Here is an 18451-nt window from a genome sequence, read left to right on the forward strand (position 1 = left end):
GTATTTTTCTGTTGTTATTATGTGTAAACTGTTAGTGTAGATTCGTAGGAAGTAGTGATTTGTTGAGGTATTAATTGTGTTGTTAGGTTGTAGAGTGGTTTAAGGAGGTGTGTGGATGGTCCGGGTGTGACTCCTTCAGTAGGGCTCCAGCCGGCAGCCCGCCAACACCATCATCACTACTACACTGTAACTACTCCAGTCACCATCTCTTGTCTCTTCTCACCACGCTGGGGCTTTATGTTTGGGGGGGGTGACTGCTGGATAACATTATTAGCTGACCTATCATATGGTTACATAATGTGGACTTTTAGCATTACTATGAGGGGTGTCTGGGGGCCCCCACGGACACGGCTGGACATGTTAGTAGTTGTCCTGGTGTTAACACGTGGAGATAACTGCTGTTGCCTATACAGTACACACCTTGTATTAAACTAGTACAGTACAGTAGTTCTTAGGTGACTATAGAGCTGTTGTGTGTGGCAGTGACATTGTCGTGTTAAAGTTCTCAGGTTGACTCGGAAATAATGTAGGTGGTGGTGTGACCTAGGGTAGAGAATGACCTGACCTGTGACCGTCCCTTGGGGCCCTGTTGACCTCACCTCCCCCCCCTGTAGTGAGGTCACCTCCACACACTAGTGGGACTGTAACACCGCTGCCTCTGTCTGCTGTCCCACTACTTAGAACATAAGTGTATTCCGTAATCAAGTTAATAATTGTTTATTATTTCTCTTGGTCGACACGAGTGTAGTTAGCGACAAAGGTCTGGGGTGGTGGCTGGCCGTGTTTAGGTCTCTTGCTATTTAATATGATAATAAGCTTGGGGAGGTTGTCTGATTTATCGTTATCATCTCAACCTTCCCCTTTTCATCGTTTCCACGCTGTTACTTCATTCCTAAGCTATTCACGCGTCGTTTAAACGCACCCCTTGCCACATCCAACCCCGGCCACCCACCTGCGTCAGGCCACGTGGTTTTGGCAGGGGCTGTGGGGGGAGGGAGGGAGGGAGGGGGAGGCGGCGTTGTTGTACCTGGATTTGCAACTTGGTGATACCTGGTGATCTTAACAAAAGGTATGGGTGTATCCCCGGAGCAGTGACACGCACGAGGCTGCTGCCCGGGTGCTTGTGAGTTCATTGTACATAAATAAATTACCGATGAAGGACACCGTCTCCTGTGTTCATGTAGTTGTATTATCTCCTTCGGCTGTGTCGTATACCATCCTTCCTCCAGCTCTAGGATGGTGCTCCACGCCCCCATCCATTACCGTCCCCAGGGTTACTATCCACGGATCATCCCCCCCCCTCTCTCTCACCCTCCCTCCGTCTCCCCAGGGCGCCTCCTCCAGACCCAACCTCCGCGGGCCACTTGTTCAGTAATGGGTGTTGCTAATTGATGTCCGGCCTCCCCTCCCTCCCTCCCAGCCCCCCCACCCCTCTCCTTGCCTGCCTCCCACCCTGGTCTTCCCTCCCCTCCCCTCCACACACACTCCTTCCAGCCCCCTAATCTTCTTCTCGACTTTCAATGCCCCTCTCCCCTGCCAGACCATCGAGTCGCTTTCGATTATGGAGCGGCATTCCTGGCTGGATGTTTGGGAAGTGTAGTGTAGTGTACTGTAAGCCTGTCATTGAATCCTGGGGAGCAAGATGTTGTTGTTTTAGTTATTTTTATATATTAGAAGATCTTAGTTTAACTGACAGTCTTAGTCCTCGTGATGGGTAAAGTTGATTTCCCTGTGTAACCTAACCTAACCTAACCTAGCCAGAGAGAGTGAGTGAGTGACCTGATGTTTGTGTCTCAGTTCATACTTGTTGGATTCTTCAGATTTGTCTTACATGTTGTTGAAGCTCTCTCTCTCTCTCTCTCTCTCTCTCTCTCTCTCTCTCTCTCTCTCTCTCTCTCTCTCTCTCTCTCTACCGATACTCTTTTGTTATCACGTGTCAGATGGTTATCCTCGGGGGCTGATACTGTTGTTGATAGCGTTATAAGACTGTTCGGTTATTAGGGTTTAACTTTATTAGTTATATTTATCAGTAAATCAAAACTCGTGATGTTTCTGATAATATTCGTTTTATTTACTTTTCTTTTTGTTGTGTTAGTTTAGGTTTTGCTTCATTTTAATCCTTTGTTGAGTTGGGATTATTTTATTTTATGGTTCGTTAACGTCAGGGAGGTGTTGGTGTGGGCCAGTGTTGTTGACTTGAGGCCAGTTGTCAACACTCAGGCTCTTGCTAGCTACCTGTTGGGGTGTTGATAGTCTGGTTATTGCTAATTACTTTTTAAGACTGTGTGTGTGTGTGTCAGGTGTGTGACTGTGTGTGTGTGTGTCAGGTGTGTATGTAGACCTGCTTATACCCCTAGCCCCTTGCCCTCCTGGTCACCCCACCAGGGACCAACCTTATTCCTACCTCTTACCTGCCACTTTTGCCCTCCCCTCCCTGGTCACCCCCCTCCCTCCCCTCCTGGTCACCCCCTCCCCCCCACCCTTACCCTGAGCCATCGTTTTTACCCTCCCATCCAACCACTCTGACAGTCTCCCTCCCTGCTCGGTGTGTGGCGGCCCACGTGTTGACAGGCCGGGAGAGCGTGGCTTGCTGTCTGGGCCCAGTATGGGACAGTTGACAACCGCCCCATTATTACTCAACCTAACACCTCGGGGGTTTTTGGTTGGTCAATGCTACCCTGAGCTTTGATTGGCCAATAGCGCCATTGAATTGCATTTTATAAGGGTTGTTTGAGTTGACCTTTAGATCTTTTTTCTTCCCTGTTGTTCATGGGTTAGGTTAGGTTAGGTTACGGGAGGTGTAATGTTGTTTGACGGTTTATTACGATGTTTTTATTACCTGGTCATTATTTTCTCTTCCTCTAGACAAAAGATTAGAAGGTCGTGTGCAGTATGACCCGTCAGTGTTGTCAGTGTAATGTAGTATGACCCGTCAGTGTTGTCAGTGTAACGTAGTATGACCCGTCAGTGTTGTCAGTGTAACGTAGTATGACCCGTCAGTGTTGTCAGTGTAGCGTAGTATGACCCGTCAGTGTTGTCAGTGTAACGTAGTATGACCCGTCAGTGTTGTCAGTGTAACGTAGTATGACCCGTCAGTGTAACGTAGTATGACCCGTCAGTGTAACTCGTTCACTTGGCTGAATATATTGATGTAATACAACCTTTCTGTATATCATTATGACGCAAAGAAACGAGGGATCATCTGAAGATTAGACACCCTAACACTACCTTGGGGGGTAAGCTAACGTTATGATGTTTAATATTTAGGTGGTCTCAATCATGATTATTGTGGAGTAATATTAACACAAGATTAATATGATTTTCTCAACCTGACCTGACCTGACTTAACCTCTCCGGGTGCAGTAATGGAGGTGTTTGATGAACCACAGTTTGTCAGGACGATCTTTATATTGCTTAAGTATGAGGGATAGCTGGGGGGAATTAAGTGGTTGGGGACTTGTAACTATATAACTGGTGGCGGGGCACACACACACAGGTGGGTCTTGTTGTTGGCCTTGATCCTTCTCTGACCCTGTTAGTATATGTGTGTACGTGTGTCTGTCCGTCCGTCCGTTCATTATACCCAACTGTAGGTCCTAAAGAACAATATAATGAAGGAAATTACAGTCGGTCCCTAACCCCATATTAGACAGCCCTGTTTACACCCTAACCTGACCTTCATCACCACTCGTGTTTATGTAATAATCTGCCCTAATCTATTTTCAAAGCTTCCCATTGAGTTCGAGTTATTGATGGTGATTGACGGTTTTTATCTCCCCACTCATCAACCACTTGGTAATTTTTTGTCTCACTTATCCACTTGGTGATTTTTGTCTCCCCACTCATCCACTTGGTGATTTTTGTTTCCCCACTCATCCACATGGTGATTTTTGTCTCCCCACTCATCCACTTGGTGATTTTTGTCTCCCCACTCATCCACTTGGTGATTTTTGTTTCCCCACTCATCCACATGGTGATTTTTGTCTCCCCACTCATCCACTTGGTGATTTTTGTCTCCCCACTCATCCCTTGGTGATTTTGTGCTCCCCACTCATCCACATGGTGATTTTGTCTCCCCACTCATCCACATAGTGGTTTAGTCTCACTCATCCACTTCAGTGATTTTAGTCTGCTCATCCACTTGGTGATTTTTGTCTCCCCACTCATGCACTTGGTGATTTTTAGTCTCCCCACTCATCCACTTGGTGATTTTTGTCTCCCCACTCATCCACATGGTGATTTTTGTCTCCCCCTCTCATCCAGACACCAGTCTTTATTGCCAAACACCAGCAGCCAGACGTCATATGGGGCCCTGAGGAACTAACCCTCTTGCTCCCGTGGACTCGATTCAATCCACACCACACGGCTTTTTATGTACGTAATCTTAATCCTGTGTGTGTGTGTGTGTGTGTTGTGTGGGTTTGGTTAGGTTAGGTTTTATCTTTGGGATTTAGTGTGGAGATGTGGGCTTAGTAGTGTAAAGTGTTAAGTATCCCAAGTAAGTGTGAATTTAGGTGTTCCTTAAGTTATGCCCCTATAAAAAAAAAACAACATTGGTCAGACTGTGTTGATGTTCGTCTCGCTAATCATTTGCATAAATTTTGGGGCCCGAAAGTTGATTTTTTTATGTCACTCATCTGCATATTGAGAGCAAACAACCACCGCACACACACACACACAAGGTAGATAGTTAGAGACGACTAAGGACAATTTTGATGGAACTAATTTGCAGCCTAATGGTGGACAGCTCAACAGCAGAGTTCATCCCGTTATCCTGGACGAGGCTTTTGTCTGCGCACTCCTTCCCTTCCCTCCCATCTCCCTCTTCTTCCCATACCCCTCTATCTCTTTCCTATATCCCTCTCTCTCCTTCCTTCCCTCCCTCTCCCACCCCCTCTCCTTCCCTCTTCATCCCTCTCCCTTCTCGGTCCCACACTCGACTTTAATATCCCTTTCGCTCGGTCCCTTAATGCTTCGACTAATTGGTTTCTAATTAACTCTGTTCGTGAGAGAGAGAGAGAGAGAGAGAGAGAGAGAGAGAGAGAGAGAGAGAGAGAGAGAGACTCTATCATGGTCTTCGCTCGCGGGTATTGGCTGGTCGTTGTTGCATTAATTATATACAGTTTATTTAGAGGTTCCTGTTGCAGTGGTTTGTGGGGGGCTTCTGATTAATTATTATTGTAGTGGTTTCCGTGGCCTTGCTGTGGAGGTGGGGGTCAAGTGGTAACGTTCCTGGCTAGTTCTAAGCTTGGGCTCCACACCTGAGGCAAGTGGTGGGCCGAATTTTAGGGGATGGCTTTGGCTAAATGAGAAGAGAGATTTTACACCTTTGTATAGCATAAAAGGCGACTTGTGGGTTTGAAGTTGTGGGTAGATGCAAATATAGGTTGGGTGGATATATGAGCGATAGGGGTTGGGTGTAAACGGGACTGTGTGTGTGTGTGTGTGTGTGTGTGTGTGTGAAGGGGGATTATTTTGAGCCGGGCATTGTTTACTGCCTGTCCTTTGTATCGTCATAGGAAGGGGTTGTGTTGTAGTGGGGGTTGTGTTGTAGTTGGGGGTTGTGTTGTGGTGGGGTGTGATGGTGTTTCGTTGTGATAGGGGTTTTATAATGTGTTGTGGGAGGTTGTGTTTCAGTAGGGGTTGTGTTGTATTGTGTTAGCTTACTGGTTTGTTACATTAGGATTAGGGATTTGTGTTGCATTATGTTGCGTTATGGAAATGTTGAGGGCTTGTGTTGTGTTTTGGTCTAGGCTTTGTGTTGAGCGTTTGTGTTGGCAGAGTTGAGCAAGGGTATTTTACAGGAGCTCTTCAGAACAGTAATAATACTCTCGTGGTGTGTGGTAGAGATACGCTCTGGTTCTACTTGGTTGAGATAAATTAACTACGAAAAAATATATATGAATTTCGTTTGTGTAAAAAGTGTGTGTGTGTGTGTGTGTGTGTGTGTGTGTGTGTATTTCATTGTTATATTGTGTTTGTTACGAGTACATGACTGGTGTAGGTGAGGGGAGGGTGTCAACAGGGCCACAAGTGAGCCAACAGGAGCCAGGCGGGTGTTGCCTCCCTGGCCACCACTCATACACTGACTGACACGTGGCAGATGGCCGCCACACCCGTGTTGACATACACACTCGCTGCTCACCAGTGCCTCCACGACAAGGGAAGCACCTTGTTAGGCTGGCTAGTCAGGTATGGGTGCGAGATGGGAGGGGAGCTGTGATAAGAAGGAGGGCTGAGAGACAGCTTGGTATGTGCGAGGGCAGGAGGGTCAACCCTGCCTCACCACACATGGCCCACACGCTGTATCGCTTCCTGTCCTGCCTGCCAGCTGATCACGGTGGGGGTCAGGGAAGGCACCCTACCCCGGCGTTCCCTCACTCATTCATGCAACACGATTATTTCAACCAACGTTTGTGTTTATATAAAGTTAAACGTGTGGGTACAGTACACTGGGAAGCGACACGTCTCCTCTGGTAACCTTAACACACTCGTCTTTGTTCTTTAGTTGTGTTCTCTTCTCCCTTCCTCCTATCATCTCTTTCTTTTGGTCCTCACGCCCCTTGTGTCCCCTTCCCAGACGAGGGCAGTGTGTGGGGTGACAGTAGCGGTGCAATATATCCTGCCTCTCACCCAGTGTCGAGTTATATTTAAAGATACGGTACAATATAATAATTCCCCAGCGCCGGTGTGTCAGAACCTGTGATGGATGGTCAGGATTTTAGTGCAGCTTTTGGGGTGAGTAATTCGATATAGTAGAGTCCATTATTTACTGTGTGCTACGCGGCCACCACACCGACAATGGGTAACTTGTTGCCACCATTAAATACCGTATATATCATGTTAGTTGTTGGTCGTGTATATTGAAGTGTTGGGGAGGGGTGTTACTGATGGACTGTTTACCTGTAAGAGATACACTGAGTCACTGTTGGTGTGTTGTCAACCTCTACCACCAGGCCACCGATCAACACCCACAGTGACCCTCCACTCAGCGGCCGGACTCTTACATCTCTCGTCAACTTGATATTTTGTGTGTATAGTATTATTAGTATTACTATATATATATATCTCGCTTGTTGATGATCATACGCGGCCCTGTGTGCAGCTGCAGCCACAAGTCAGAGTGAGAGCCTTAGTTGGTCTTCCTGTCAGGTAGGAGTCCAGCCCCAAGATGGGAACAAACTCCTCAGGCTCTCGATACATTCCAACATCTTGAAGATCTTGGGTCACTTGATGTGGTCACATTCCGGTGTATGGTGATGTTGTCGCTGTCATGCTATATAGTACGTCCTGTCATCTTGATAAACATATTGCAGGATGTTGCTCGTTTGATCACTTGAGCCAGATATTGTTGAGCACTGGCCAGGGAGTACAGTACTTGTTGAAGCTCTCCGTGTAACTAAATGCCCAGGGAGGAGAGTCACTTGAGGGCTACGTCTGTCTGTTCCATCTCTTATCAGGGTGAAGGTGTGGTCTGGTGTTGTACGTGGATGATCCTCACTACCATGGATCCCTCTCAACTGTGACGACTGACCATTAACCGTCGGGGCAATAGGAGTTCAAGAAGTAACCTGTTGTTTGGCGGCCATGATATATCTAGTGACTTGCTGATGGCCTGTATAACAACACTGCCGAGGTCATCACTGGTTCACGTCTCTCTCATGTTGGTCATTATATTTAAGTTAACACTGGTGCTGGGAACTTCCTGCGTTATTTCTGGCGGTGGGTTACATGTCAACCTTCAGTTGATTTCCACCAAGAACAAGAGAGCAGTAGGGTGGTGTTGGAGCTGCCTCATCACTGTTGGTTGTTAAGGTTTGTCGTGTAGGTAATGACTTCATTCTCTTAGTGGTCGCCCCGTGTACTGGCCTCTGGTAAATACTGTAGGGCGGTGACAGCCAGTATTACACTGTACCAACTACCACTCTCATGGTCAGTGTTGTAGGTAGTGCTTCGGGTGATCATAACAGCTAATCACATGACAGGGCAGAGAGTGTGTGTGTGTTTATATTGGTGTCCAGGGGCAGTTAATACACCATTGTGATAACACCTCACCACTATAGCATCTACTCTGACTACTCCTTGTCTATTAAACCAACCGATGAAGATGTTTACACTATGTTTCAGTCAGATTGTGTGTCGTAGAGCCCTCAGTGTTGGGCGAGAGATCTTGTTAGTCATACTGGTTCACGGCGCCTGTCTTGACTGTACAGTGTACCGAGAAATTCCCGGACTGGCTCTAGCATCTGCACATTTCCGGACTGGCTCTAGCATCTGCACATTCCCGGACTGGCTCTAGCATCTGCACATTCCCGGACTGGCTCTAGCATCTGCACATTTCCGGACTGGCTCTAGCATCTGCACATTTCCGGACTGGCTCTAGCATCTGCACGGTAGTCCAGGCGGTTTTTTTTTTGCATCATGTGGGTCGTAAAAACTTAACTTGCTACCCCATGTATATGAACAGAGGATCACCTGTACACACACGTCCTCTGCATCCACACGAGTACATTCTTCTAGACTCATACTGTACTCACGGGATGGACTGAGTACCAACATCAGTGCCGGTATGTAGGTTGTTGACGGGTTAGGTTAGTTTGAAGTTATTTGGCTGTTAAAATGACTGGTGGTAACCAACCCTCAGGCGTGGAGATATATGATCGTGTGAAGAACGGTGTCACAAAGGATCCGCCCAAGCCCCCTCCTCCCCCATCAACACCTGTAATCCCCCAACCCCTCCCTCAACACCAGTCTCTTCCCTCCTCCCTCAACACCTGCCATCACCCTACCCTCCTACAACACTTGCTTCCCCCTCCCCCCCAGCACCGATAGAGGGAAGAATTACTATAGTTGTGAGGATGTAAGGACGGCACACCTGTCATGCTACCTGGTGTAAATGACAGGTAGCTATTGATCTACTAATGAGGGACAGGTGAGAGAAGTCTGGGCTGTCTTTGTTGCTCGGCTTGGGTGTCATTGTGTCGTTGTCCAGCTTTGAATGTTTTTGTTTTATGTACGAGCAAAAAAACTACTTTATTATTATCGTCATTTTTATCATTATTAGTATTGTTATTGTTATTGTTGTTGTGATTAACAGTAAATAATTTAGTTTTCCAAATTTTTTTTTTCTGTTAGTGACTTTAAGTTTAGTTTCCTGTCACTGATGTATGTGTGTGTATTTGTTGTTGATGTTATATATGGTACAGTATATCCAAGAGGCAGTTAACACACACACACACACACACACACACACACACACACACACACACACACCAAGCAAGTTTTAGCATGTTTATCTCTATATTTTGTAAGATTCTTGACTAATGACTGGCACAGGGGGTCAAGGGTCAAAAGGGGGAGGCATGTTAAGTTAGTTTTGACCTTAGTTACTTTTGCTCCTATTCAATTGTTTGCCATTTTCAGGGTGTTGCAGGTCATATGATGCACCGACCTCCGAATGTTCAAGTTAGTGTCCGGATGTGTTGTCTGCTCTGTAGATTAAATTATAATGATTTTTCTCTCCTCTTCCTCCTCTCGGGGTGTCTGTGTGGCGGTGGGTGTGTGTGGGGGTACTTGTTTGTGTGTGTGTGTGTGTGTGTGTGTGTGTGTGTCAGTCAGTCAGTCACCCCCCCTCCCTCACCACCTCATTCCTCACTTCACATTTACCTGCTCACTTCACATTTACCTACTCACTTCACATTTACCTGCTCACTTCACATTTACCTGCTCACTTCACATTAACCTGCTCACTTCACATTTACCTGCTCACTTCACATTTACCTGCTCACTTCACATTTACCTGCTCACTTCACATTTACCTGCTCACTTCACATTTACCTACTCACTTCACATTTACCTGCTCACTTCACATTTACCTGCTCACTTCACATTTACCTGCTCACTTCACATTTACCTGCTCACTTCACATTTACCTGCTCACTTCACATTTACCTGCTCACTTCACATTTACCTGCTCACTTCACATTTACCTGTTCACTTCACATTTACCTGCTCACTTCACATTTACCTGCTCACTTCACATTTACCTGCTCATTTCACATTTACCTGCTCACTTCACATTTACCTGCTCACTTCACCTCGGCATTCACAGCATTTCCTCATGTTTCATATTTTAGTCTCCTTCATCACTCTTGCTTCTCCACCTTTCATCCCATTATCTTTTGTCGGCTTTATTTTAATTCCTATCTTATTTCCATTGTTATTCTTTGCTAGAAATGCCACTTTTTCTTATTATTATTTTAGGTTTAATTTTGCTACATGTATTGAAGAGTTTTGATTGTATTTTGTATATTTTTTGTGGATATGTTTTATTTAAATGGTTTTATATATTTTGCTTGGTTTAATGGGCTTCACTCAATCCTGTTTTTGAGTATCCCAGCATATTTTCATCCTTGGGGTGTGTGTGTGTGTGTGTGTGTGTGTGTGTGTGTGTGTGTGTGTGTGTGTGTGTTAATATATCCTCTTTATCATTAGTTTCTTTCTTATTGTTTTGATTATTTTAACATTATAATTGTGTTAATTTTCTGTTTTTCGGTTTTGTTCCGGATCAACTGAAGATTAGCACCCCTAGTTTATTTTACCTGATGCTTTAAATACATTAACGCTAACCTAACCCAATCCAACCCAACCCAACCTAACCTAACCCAACCCAACCTAACCTAACCCAACCCAACCTAACCTAACCCAACCCCCAGGTGTCACTAAGTGTTTAATTATCAGGTGAAATAATTAATGTTGCTAATATTCAGGTAATTCCCTATATATATACATGTACCTTATGTATTATACTGTATACCCTTGTCCAATACATTACCTGGGGCCCGATGGCTGGGTTAATGGTTGTAGGTTTGGTTAATTAGGCCCCTCGCCCAATACACCTTGTAGTCCTGAATGGTTTGATAATCATCCCTTTGAAGGGTTAAACCAGCATTGTTAAAGGGTTAAGTCGTCGTCAAAGGGTTGAATCAGTCGTCAAATGGTGAAATTATAATGGTAAAAGGGGTTAAACAGTCATCAAAGGTTAGATAATTATCAAAGGGTTAAATCATAAGAGTAAAAAGGGTTAAATCATCTTCAAAGGGATAATCATAATAATCAAGGGTTAAATCATCATCAAAGGTTAAATCATAATAATCAAAGTTTCATATCAGGTTAAATCACAAAGGTTAAATATCAAAGGGTTAAATCATATCAGGTTAAATCATCGGTAATCATCATGGTTAAATCATCATCAAAGGTTAAATCATATAAAGGTTAAATCATCTCAAAGGTTAAATCATCATCAAGGGTTAAATCATCATCAAAGGTTAATCATCATCAAAGTTAATCATCATCAAAGGTTAAATCATCATCAAAGGGTTAAATCATCTCAGGGTTAATCATCATCAAAGGGTTAAATCATCATCAGGTTAAAATCATCTAAGGGTTAAATCATCATCTAAGGGTTAAATCATCATCAAAGGGTTAAATCATCATCAAAGGTTAACCATCATTAAAGGGTTAAATCATCATCAAAGGGTTAAATCATCAAAGGTTAAACATCAAAGGGTTAAATCATCATCAATGGGTTAACATCATCAAAGGTTAAATCATCATCAAAGGGTTAAATCATCGGTTAAATCATCATCGATGGTTAAATCATCATCAAAGGGTTAAATCATCATCAAAGGGTTAAATCATCATCAAAGGGTTAAATCATCATCAAAGGGTTAAATCATCATCAAAGGGTTAAATCATCATCAAAGGGTTAAATCATCATCAATTATCAAGTTAAATCATCATCAAGGAATCATCTTCGAGGGTTAAATCATAATCATCTAAGGGTTAAATCATCATCAGTGGTTAAATCATCATCAAAGGGTTAAATCATCATCAAAGGGTTAAATCATCTTCAGAGGGTAAAATAATCATCTAAGGGTTAAATCATCATCAAAGGTAAATCATCATCATTGGTTAAATCATCATCAAGGGTTAAATCATCATCAAAGGGTTAAATCATCAAAAAGGTTAAATCATCAAGGTCAAAGGTTAAATCATCATCAAGGGTTAAATCATCATCAAAGGGTTAAATCATCATCAAAGGGTTAAATCATCATCAAAGGGTTAAATCATCATCAAAGGGTTAAATCATCATCAAAGGGTTAAATCATAAAAGTAAAAAAGGGTTAAATATATGTCAATAACACTAAGGAAGTTTTAAAGGCTCTGCCCTCTATTGTTTCTCAAAATAACTGTTAGTTGATCCAGGTCTGAAGTGAGAGGAGAGAGAGAGAGGGAGAGAGAGATCTCCTGTCCACCTCCCACAGGATTAGCCACTTGGATCTCTCTTTGTAATATTCCCTTTCTCTTCATTGATCTTTTAACGCCGTCACTTTTTTTTTTCTTTCTCTCTCTCTTTGTTTGCTTGCTCTCCATTCGTAGCGTAATCGACTTTGTGTGTGCATGAGAGAGAGAGAGAGAGAGAGAGAGAGAGAGAGAGAGAGAGAGAGAGAGAGAGAGAGCTGTGTATGAGAGAGGGCGCGGCGTGTGTGTGTGTGTGTGTGTGTGTGTAATACGGAAGGGGAATACAAACTAATGCCAACAGTATTATACAGTGATGGTCGGATATGTCAAGGGAGAGCCACTAACTATCCCCTTCAACGAGGTTAATGGCCCATTTGTAGGGGCGTCCGCTTGAGTCCCTCCCTGGTCGAGCTGGGTCCTCTTGAGTCCCTCCCTGGTCGAGCTGTGTCCTCTTGAGTCCCTCCCTGGTCGAGCTGTGTCCTCTGAGTCCCTCCCTGGTCGAGGCTGGGTCCTCTGAGTCCTCCCTGGTCGAGCTGTGTCCTCTTGAGTCCTTCCCTGGTCGAGCTGGGTCCTCTTGAGTCCTCCCTGGTCGAGCTGTGTCCTCTCTGGAGTCCCTCCCTGGTCGAGCCTGTGTCCTCTGGAGTCCCTCCCTGGTCGAGTTTTGTCCCCTGAGTCCCTCCCTGGTCGAGTTTGTCCTCTGAGTCCCTCCCTGGTCGAGCTGGGTCCTCTGAGTCCCTCCCTGTCGAGCTGGGTCCTCTTGAGTCCCTCCCGTCGAGTTTTGTCCTCTGAGCCCTCCCTGGTCAAGCTGTGTCCTCTTGAGTCCCTCCCTGGTCGAGTTTTGTCCTCTTGAGTCCCTCCCTGGTCGAGTTTGTCCTCTCGAGTCCCTCCTGGTCGAGCTGGGTCCTCTCGGAGTCCCTCCTGGTCGAGTTTTGTCCTCTTGAGTCCCTCCCTGGTCGAGTTTTGTCCTCTGAGTCCCTCCCTGGCCGAGCTGGGTCCTCTGGAGTCCTCCCTGGTCGAGTTTTGTCCCTGAGTCCCTCCCTGGCCGAGTTTTGTCCTCTGAGTCCCTCTGGTCGAGCTGGGTCCTCTGGAGTCCCCTCCTGGTCGAGTTTTGTCCCCTGAGTCCCTCCCTGGCCGAGCTGTCCTCTGAGTCCCTCCTGGCCGAGCTAGGCTCCCCGAGTCCCTCCCTGGTCGAGTTTGTCTCTGAGTCCCTCCCTGGCCGAGTTTTGTCCTCTCGAGTCCCTCCCTGGCCGAGCTGGGTCCCTCGAGTCCTCCCCGTCGAGTTTTTCCTCTGAGTCCCTTCCTGGTCGAGTTTTGTCCTCTTGAGTCCCTCCCTGGCCGAGCTGTGTCCTCTTGAGTCCTCCCTGGCCGAGCTGGGTCCTCTTGAGTCCTTCCCTTGGTCGAGCTGGGTCCTCTTGAGTCCCTCCTGGTCGAGTTTTGTCCTGAGTCCCTCCCTGGTCGAGCTGGGTCCTCTTGAGTCCCTCCTGGCCGAGCTGTGTCCTCTGGAGTCCTCCCTGGTCGAGTTTTGTCCTCTTGAGTCCTGGCCGAGCTGTGTCCTCTTGGAGTCCCTCCCTGGTCGAGTTTTGTCCCTTGAGTCCCTCCCTGGCCGAGCTTGGTCCTCTGAGTCCCTCCCTGGTCGAGTTTTGTCCTCTTGAGTCCCTCCTTGGTCGAGTTTTGTCCTCTTGGAGTCCCTCCCTGGTCGAGGCTTTGTCCTCTTGAGTCCCTCCCTGGTCGAGTTTTGTCCTCTTGAGTCCCTCCCTGGTCGAGTTTTGTCCTCTGAGTCCCTCCCTGGTCGAGTTTTGTCCTCTTGAGTCCCTCCTGGTCGAGTTTGTCCTCTGAGTCCTCCCTGGTCGAGCTGGGTCCTCTTGAGTCCCTCCCTGGCTGAGTTTTGTCCTCTTGAGTCCCTCCCTGGTCGAGTTTTGTCCTCTTGAGTCCCTCCCTGGTCAGGCTGGGTCCTCTCGAGTCCCTCCTGGTCGAGCTGGGTCCTCTCAGGTCCCTCCTGGTCAGGCTGGTCCTCCTGAGTCCCTCCTGGTCAGGCTGAGTCCTCTCAGTCCCTCCTGGGTCAGGCCGGTCCTCTGGAGTCCCTCCTGGTCGAGCTGGGTCCTCTCTAGTCCTTCCCTGGTCGGGCTGGGTCCTTTAGGTCCCTCCTGGTGAGCTGTGTTTAATGATAGGGAGTGTTGATGTTTGTCAGTGGTGGGGGTGGTATGGGTGAGAGGTGGTAATGGGTGTAGAGAGGTGGTAATGGGTGTAGAGAGGTGGTAATGGGTGTAGAGAGGTGGTAATGGGTGTAGAGAGGTGTGTGGGTGTAGAGAGGGTGTTATGGGTGTGAGAGGTGGTATGGGTGTAGAGGGTGTGTGGGTGGGGGTGTGTGTGTAGAGAGGTGGTAATGGGTGTAGAGAGGTGGTAATGGATGTAGAGGTGGTGATGGGTGTAGAGAGGTGGTAATGGATGTAGAGAGGTGGTAATGGATGTAGAGGTGGTAATGGGTGTAGAGGGGTGGTAATGGATGTAGAGGTGGTGTTGGGTGTAGAGAGGTGGTGTTGGGTGTAGAGGTGGTGTTGGGTGTAGAGGTGGTGATGGGTGTAGAGAGGTGGTAATGGATGTGGGGGGTGTGTGGATGTAGAGAGGTGGTAATGGGTGTAGGGTGGTAATGGGTGTGGGGGTGGTGATGGGTGTAGAGGGTGGTGATGGGTGTGAAGGTGGTGATGGGTGTAGAGGTGGTGATGGGTGTAGAGGTGGTGGGTGTAGAGGTGGTGATGGGTGTGGGAGGTGGTGTGGATGTTGGGGGGTGGTAATGGGTGTAGAGAGGTGGTAATGGATGTAGAGGTGGTAATGGGTGTGGGGGTGGTAATGGGTGTAGAGGGTGGTGATGGGTGTGGGGTGGTGATGGGTGTGGTGGTGGGTGTGGGGGGGTGGTGTGGGTGTGGGGTGGTGTGGATGTGGGGGAGGTGGTAATGGGTGTGGGGGTGGTGATGGGTGTGGGGGGTGGTGATGGGTGGAGGTGGTAATGGGTGTAGGGGGTGTGGGTGTAGAGGTGGTGATGGGTGTGGGGTGGTAATGGGTGTGGGGGTGTGTGGGTGTGGGGGTGGTGTGGGTGTGGGGGGTGGTGATGGGTGTGGGGGTGGTGATGGTTGTGGGGGTGGTGGGTGTAGAGGTGGTGATGGGTGTGGGGGTGGTGATGGGTGTAGGGGTGGTGGTGGTGTGGAGAGGGTGGTGTGGGTGGGGGGTGGTGGTGTGGGGTGGTGGGTGTGGGGAGGTTGGTGTGGGTGGGGGTGGTGTGGGTGGGGTGTGTGGATGTGGAGGGTGGTGTGGTGTGGGGTGGTGTGTGGGTGTGGGGGTGGTGGGTGTGGGGTGGTGGGTGTGGGGGTGGTGTGTGGGTGTGGGGGTGGTGTGGGTTGTAGAGAGGTGGTGTGGGTTGGTGGGGGTGGTGGATGTAGAGAGGTGGTGATGGTGTAGAGAGGTGGGTGTGGGGGTGGTATGGGTGTAGGGGTGGTAATGGATGTAGAGAGGTGGTGATGGGTGTTGGAGGGTGGTGATGGGTGTGGGGGGTGGTAATGGGTGTAGAGGGTGGTAATGGGTGTGGGGGGTGGTATGGGTGTGGGGAGGTGGTGATGGCTTGGGAGGTGGTGATGGCTGTGGTGGTGATGGCTGTGAGGTGGTAATGGGTGTGGGGGAGGTGGTGGTGGTGTGAGAGGTGGTGTGGGTGTAGAGGTGTGTGGGTGTGGGGGTGGTAATGGGTGTGGAGGGTGGTATGGGTGTGAGAGGTGGTGTGGGTGTGAGAGGTGGTAATGGGTGTAGGGGGTGGTAATGGGTGTGGGGAGAGGTGGTAATGGGTGAGAGAGGTGGTGATGGGTGTGAGAGGTGGTGATGGGTGTAGAGGTGGTATGGGTGTAGAGAGGTAACACACACACACAACACACACACACACACACGAGAGTTCTCATTCACCACTTACCAATTCTGTCTCTTACCACTTCTTTGTGTCTTAGTGTGCCGCCTCCCTTCCTCCCCATCCCTATCCTCCCTATCCTCCCTATCCCCCCATCAACACAACACAGTACACACTCAGTCGGTCGGAAACTCTGTCAGTAGATTATCACCACCGGAAGAGTCCTCTTCAGTGGGGTGGGGAGCTATGGCAAGGACACCTCCCACCTCCCACCCCAGGACGGTTATTGAAGGACGTAGTGTGATTGATAGCATGCGTAATGTAATACTATGTAATTGCGAGAGGGCTCCACTGACCTGTGATTTATGGGACTGGTTCCGCTGTTATTGCTGGAGGGCCGGGGGTTGTGGAGGGATTGAGAGGAGGAGAGATGGTGTTGGGGGGGGTGTGGAGGGGTAGGAGGTCGGGGGATTGAGAGATGATGTTGGGGGTGGAGGGGTAGGAGGTCAGGGGGGTGAGAGGAGGAGATGATGTTGGGGTGTGGAGGAGGGGTAGGAGGTCGGGGTTGGGAGGAGGAGATGATGTTGGGGGTGGAGGAGGGGTAGGAGGTAGGAGGGGGATTGAGAGGAGGAGATGATGTTGGGGGGTGGTGGAGGGTAGGAGGTCGGGGGGTGAGGAGGAGGAGAGATGATGTTGGGGGGTGGAGGAGGGTGGGAGGTCGGGGATTGGGAGGAGATGATGTTGGGGGGTGGAGGTGGGAGGTCAGGGTTGAGAGGAGGAGGAGAGATGATGTTGGGGGTGGAGGAGGGTAGGAGGTAGGGGATTGAGAGGAGGAGATGATGTTGGGGGGTGGTGGAGGGTGGGAGGTCGGGATTGAGAGGAGGGAGGAGAGATGATGTTGGGGGTGGAGGAGGGTAGGAGGTCGGGGTGCCTTAGAGTGGGGGGAGTGATGGGGGTTGATGAGAACATTTGCCTCTTGATGGAACATTCTGGCCGACGTGATTGAAACTGGCGGCCGGTGATTGAATTGTGATGAAGTCTGGTTGGCCATTGATCGTGTGTGTGTCGTGTGTGTGTGTGTGTGTACGTGAGAGGAATGAGTGAGTGTCTGTCTGTCTATGTATCTGTCAGCCAGCCAGCCTTTTGGGGTCATTGTTAACGGTGTACTTGTCATCGACCTTGAGCATTCTTGACACAACTACTGTACATGTATATGGTTCTGTCACCACCCTCAGTCACCCTACACCCCCAGTCACCACTACACCCCTCAGTCACCACTCACCCCTCAGTCACCACTACACCCCTCAGTCACCACTACACCCCTCAGTCACCACTACACCCCCAGTCACCACTACACCCCCAGTCACCACCACCCCCAAGTCACCACTACACCCCAGTCACCACTACACCCCAGTCACCACCACCCCCCAGTCACCACCACCCTCAGTCACCACTACCCCAGTCCCACCACCACTACACCCCTCAGTCACCACTACACCCCTCAGTCCCCCAGTCACCACTACACCCCTCAGTCACCACCACCCCTCAGTCACCCTACACCCCTCAGTCACACTACACCTCAGTCACCACTACACCCCAGTCACCCTACACCTCAGTCACCACTACACCTCAGTCACCACTACACTCCTCAGTCATCACCACCCCTCAGTCACCACTCCACACCCCTCAGTCACCACTACACCCCTCAGTCACCACTACACCCCTCAGTCACCGCCCCACCCCTCAGTCACCACTACACCTCATCATCACTACACCCCTCAGTCACCACCTACACCCCTCAGTCACCACTACACCCCTCAGTCACCACTACACCCCCAGTCACCACTACACCCCTCAGTCACCACTACCCCTCAGTCACCACTACACCCCTCAGTCACCACTACCCCTCAGTCACCACTACACCCTCAGTCACCACCACCCCTCAGTCACACCACCCTCAGTCACCACTACACCCTCAGTCACCACTACACCCCTCAGTCACCACTACACCCCTCAGTCACCACCACCCCTCAGTCACCACTACACCCTCAGTCAACCCTCAGTCACCACTACACCCCCTCACCACTACACCCCCCAGTCACCACTACACCCCCCAGTCACCACTACATCCCCCAGTCACCACTACACCCCCTCAGTCACCTACACCCTCAGTCACCACTACACCCCTCAGTCACCACTACACCCCTCAGTCACCACTACACCCCCAGTCACCACTACACCCCCCAGTCACCACTACCCCCC

At 48.8% G+C, this 18451-nt stretch overlaps 1 protein-coding gene across 1 annotated transcript in view; it reads left to right on the forward strand.

Moving 5' to 3' along the window:
- The window catches only part of LOC121879932 (protein groucho-like), a 75909-nt gene that overhangs the window by 489 nt on the left and 56969 nt on the right, over positions 1-18451 (forward strand). The window contains exon 2 of the mRNA XM_042386750.1: positions 9424-9465. Within this exon, the coding sequence (XP_042242684.1) occupies positions 9424-9465 (42 nt within the window). The remainder of the gene's footprint in view (positions 1-9423; positions 9466-18451) is intronic.

This window comes from Homarus americanus, unplaced genomic scaffold, assembly GCF_018991925.1.
Source record: "Homarus americanus isolate GMGI-L3 unplaced genomic scaffold, GMGI_Hamer_2.0 scaffold29478, whole genome shotgun sequence".
In the NCBI taxonomy this organism is placed as follows: domain Eukaryota; kingdom Metazoa; phylum Arthropoda; class Malacostraca; order Decapoda; family Nephropidae; genus Homarus; species Homarus americanus.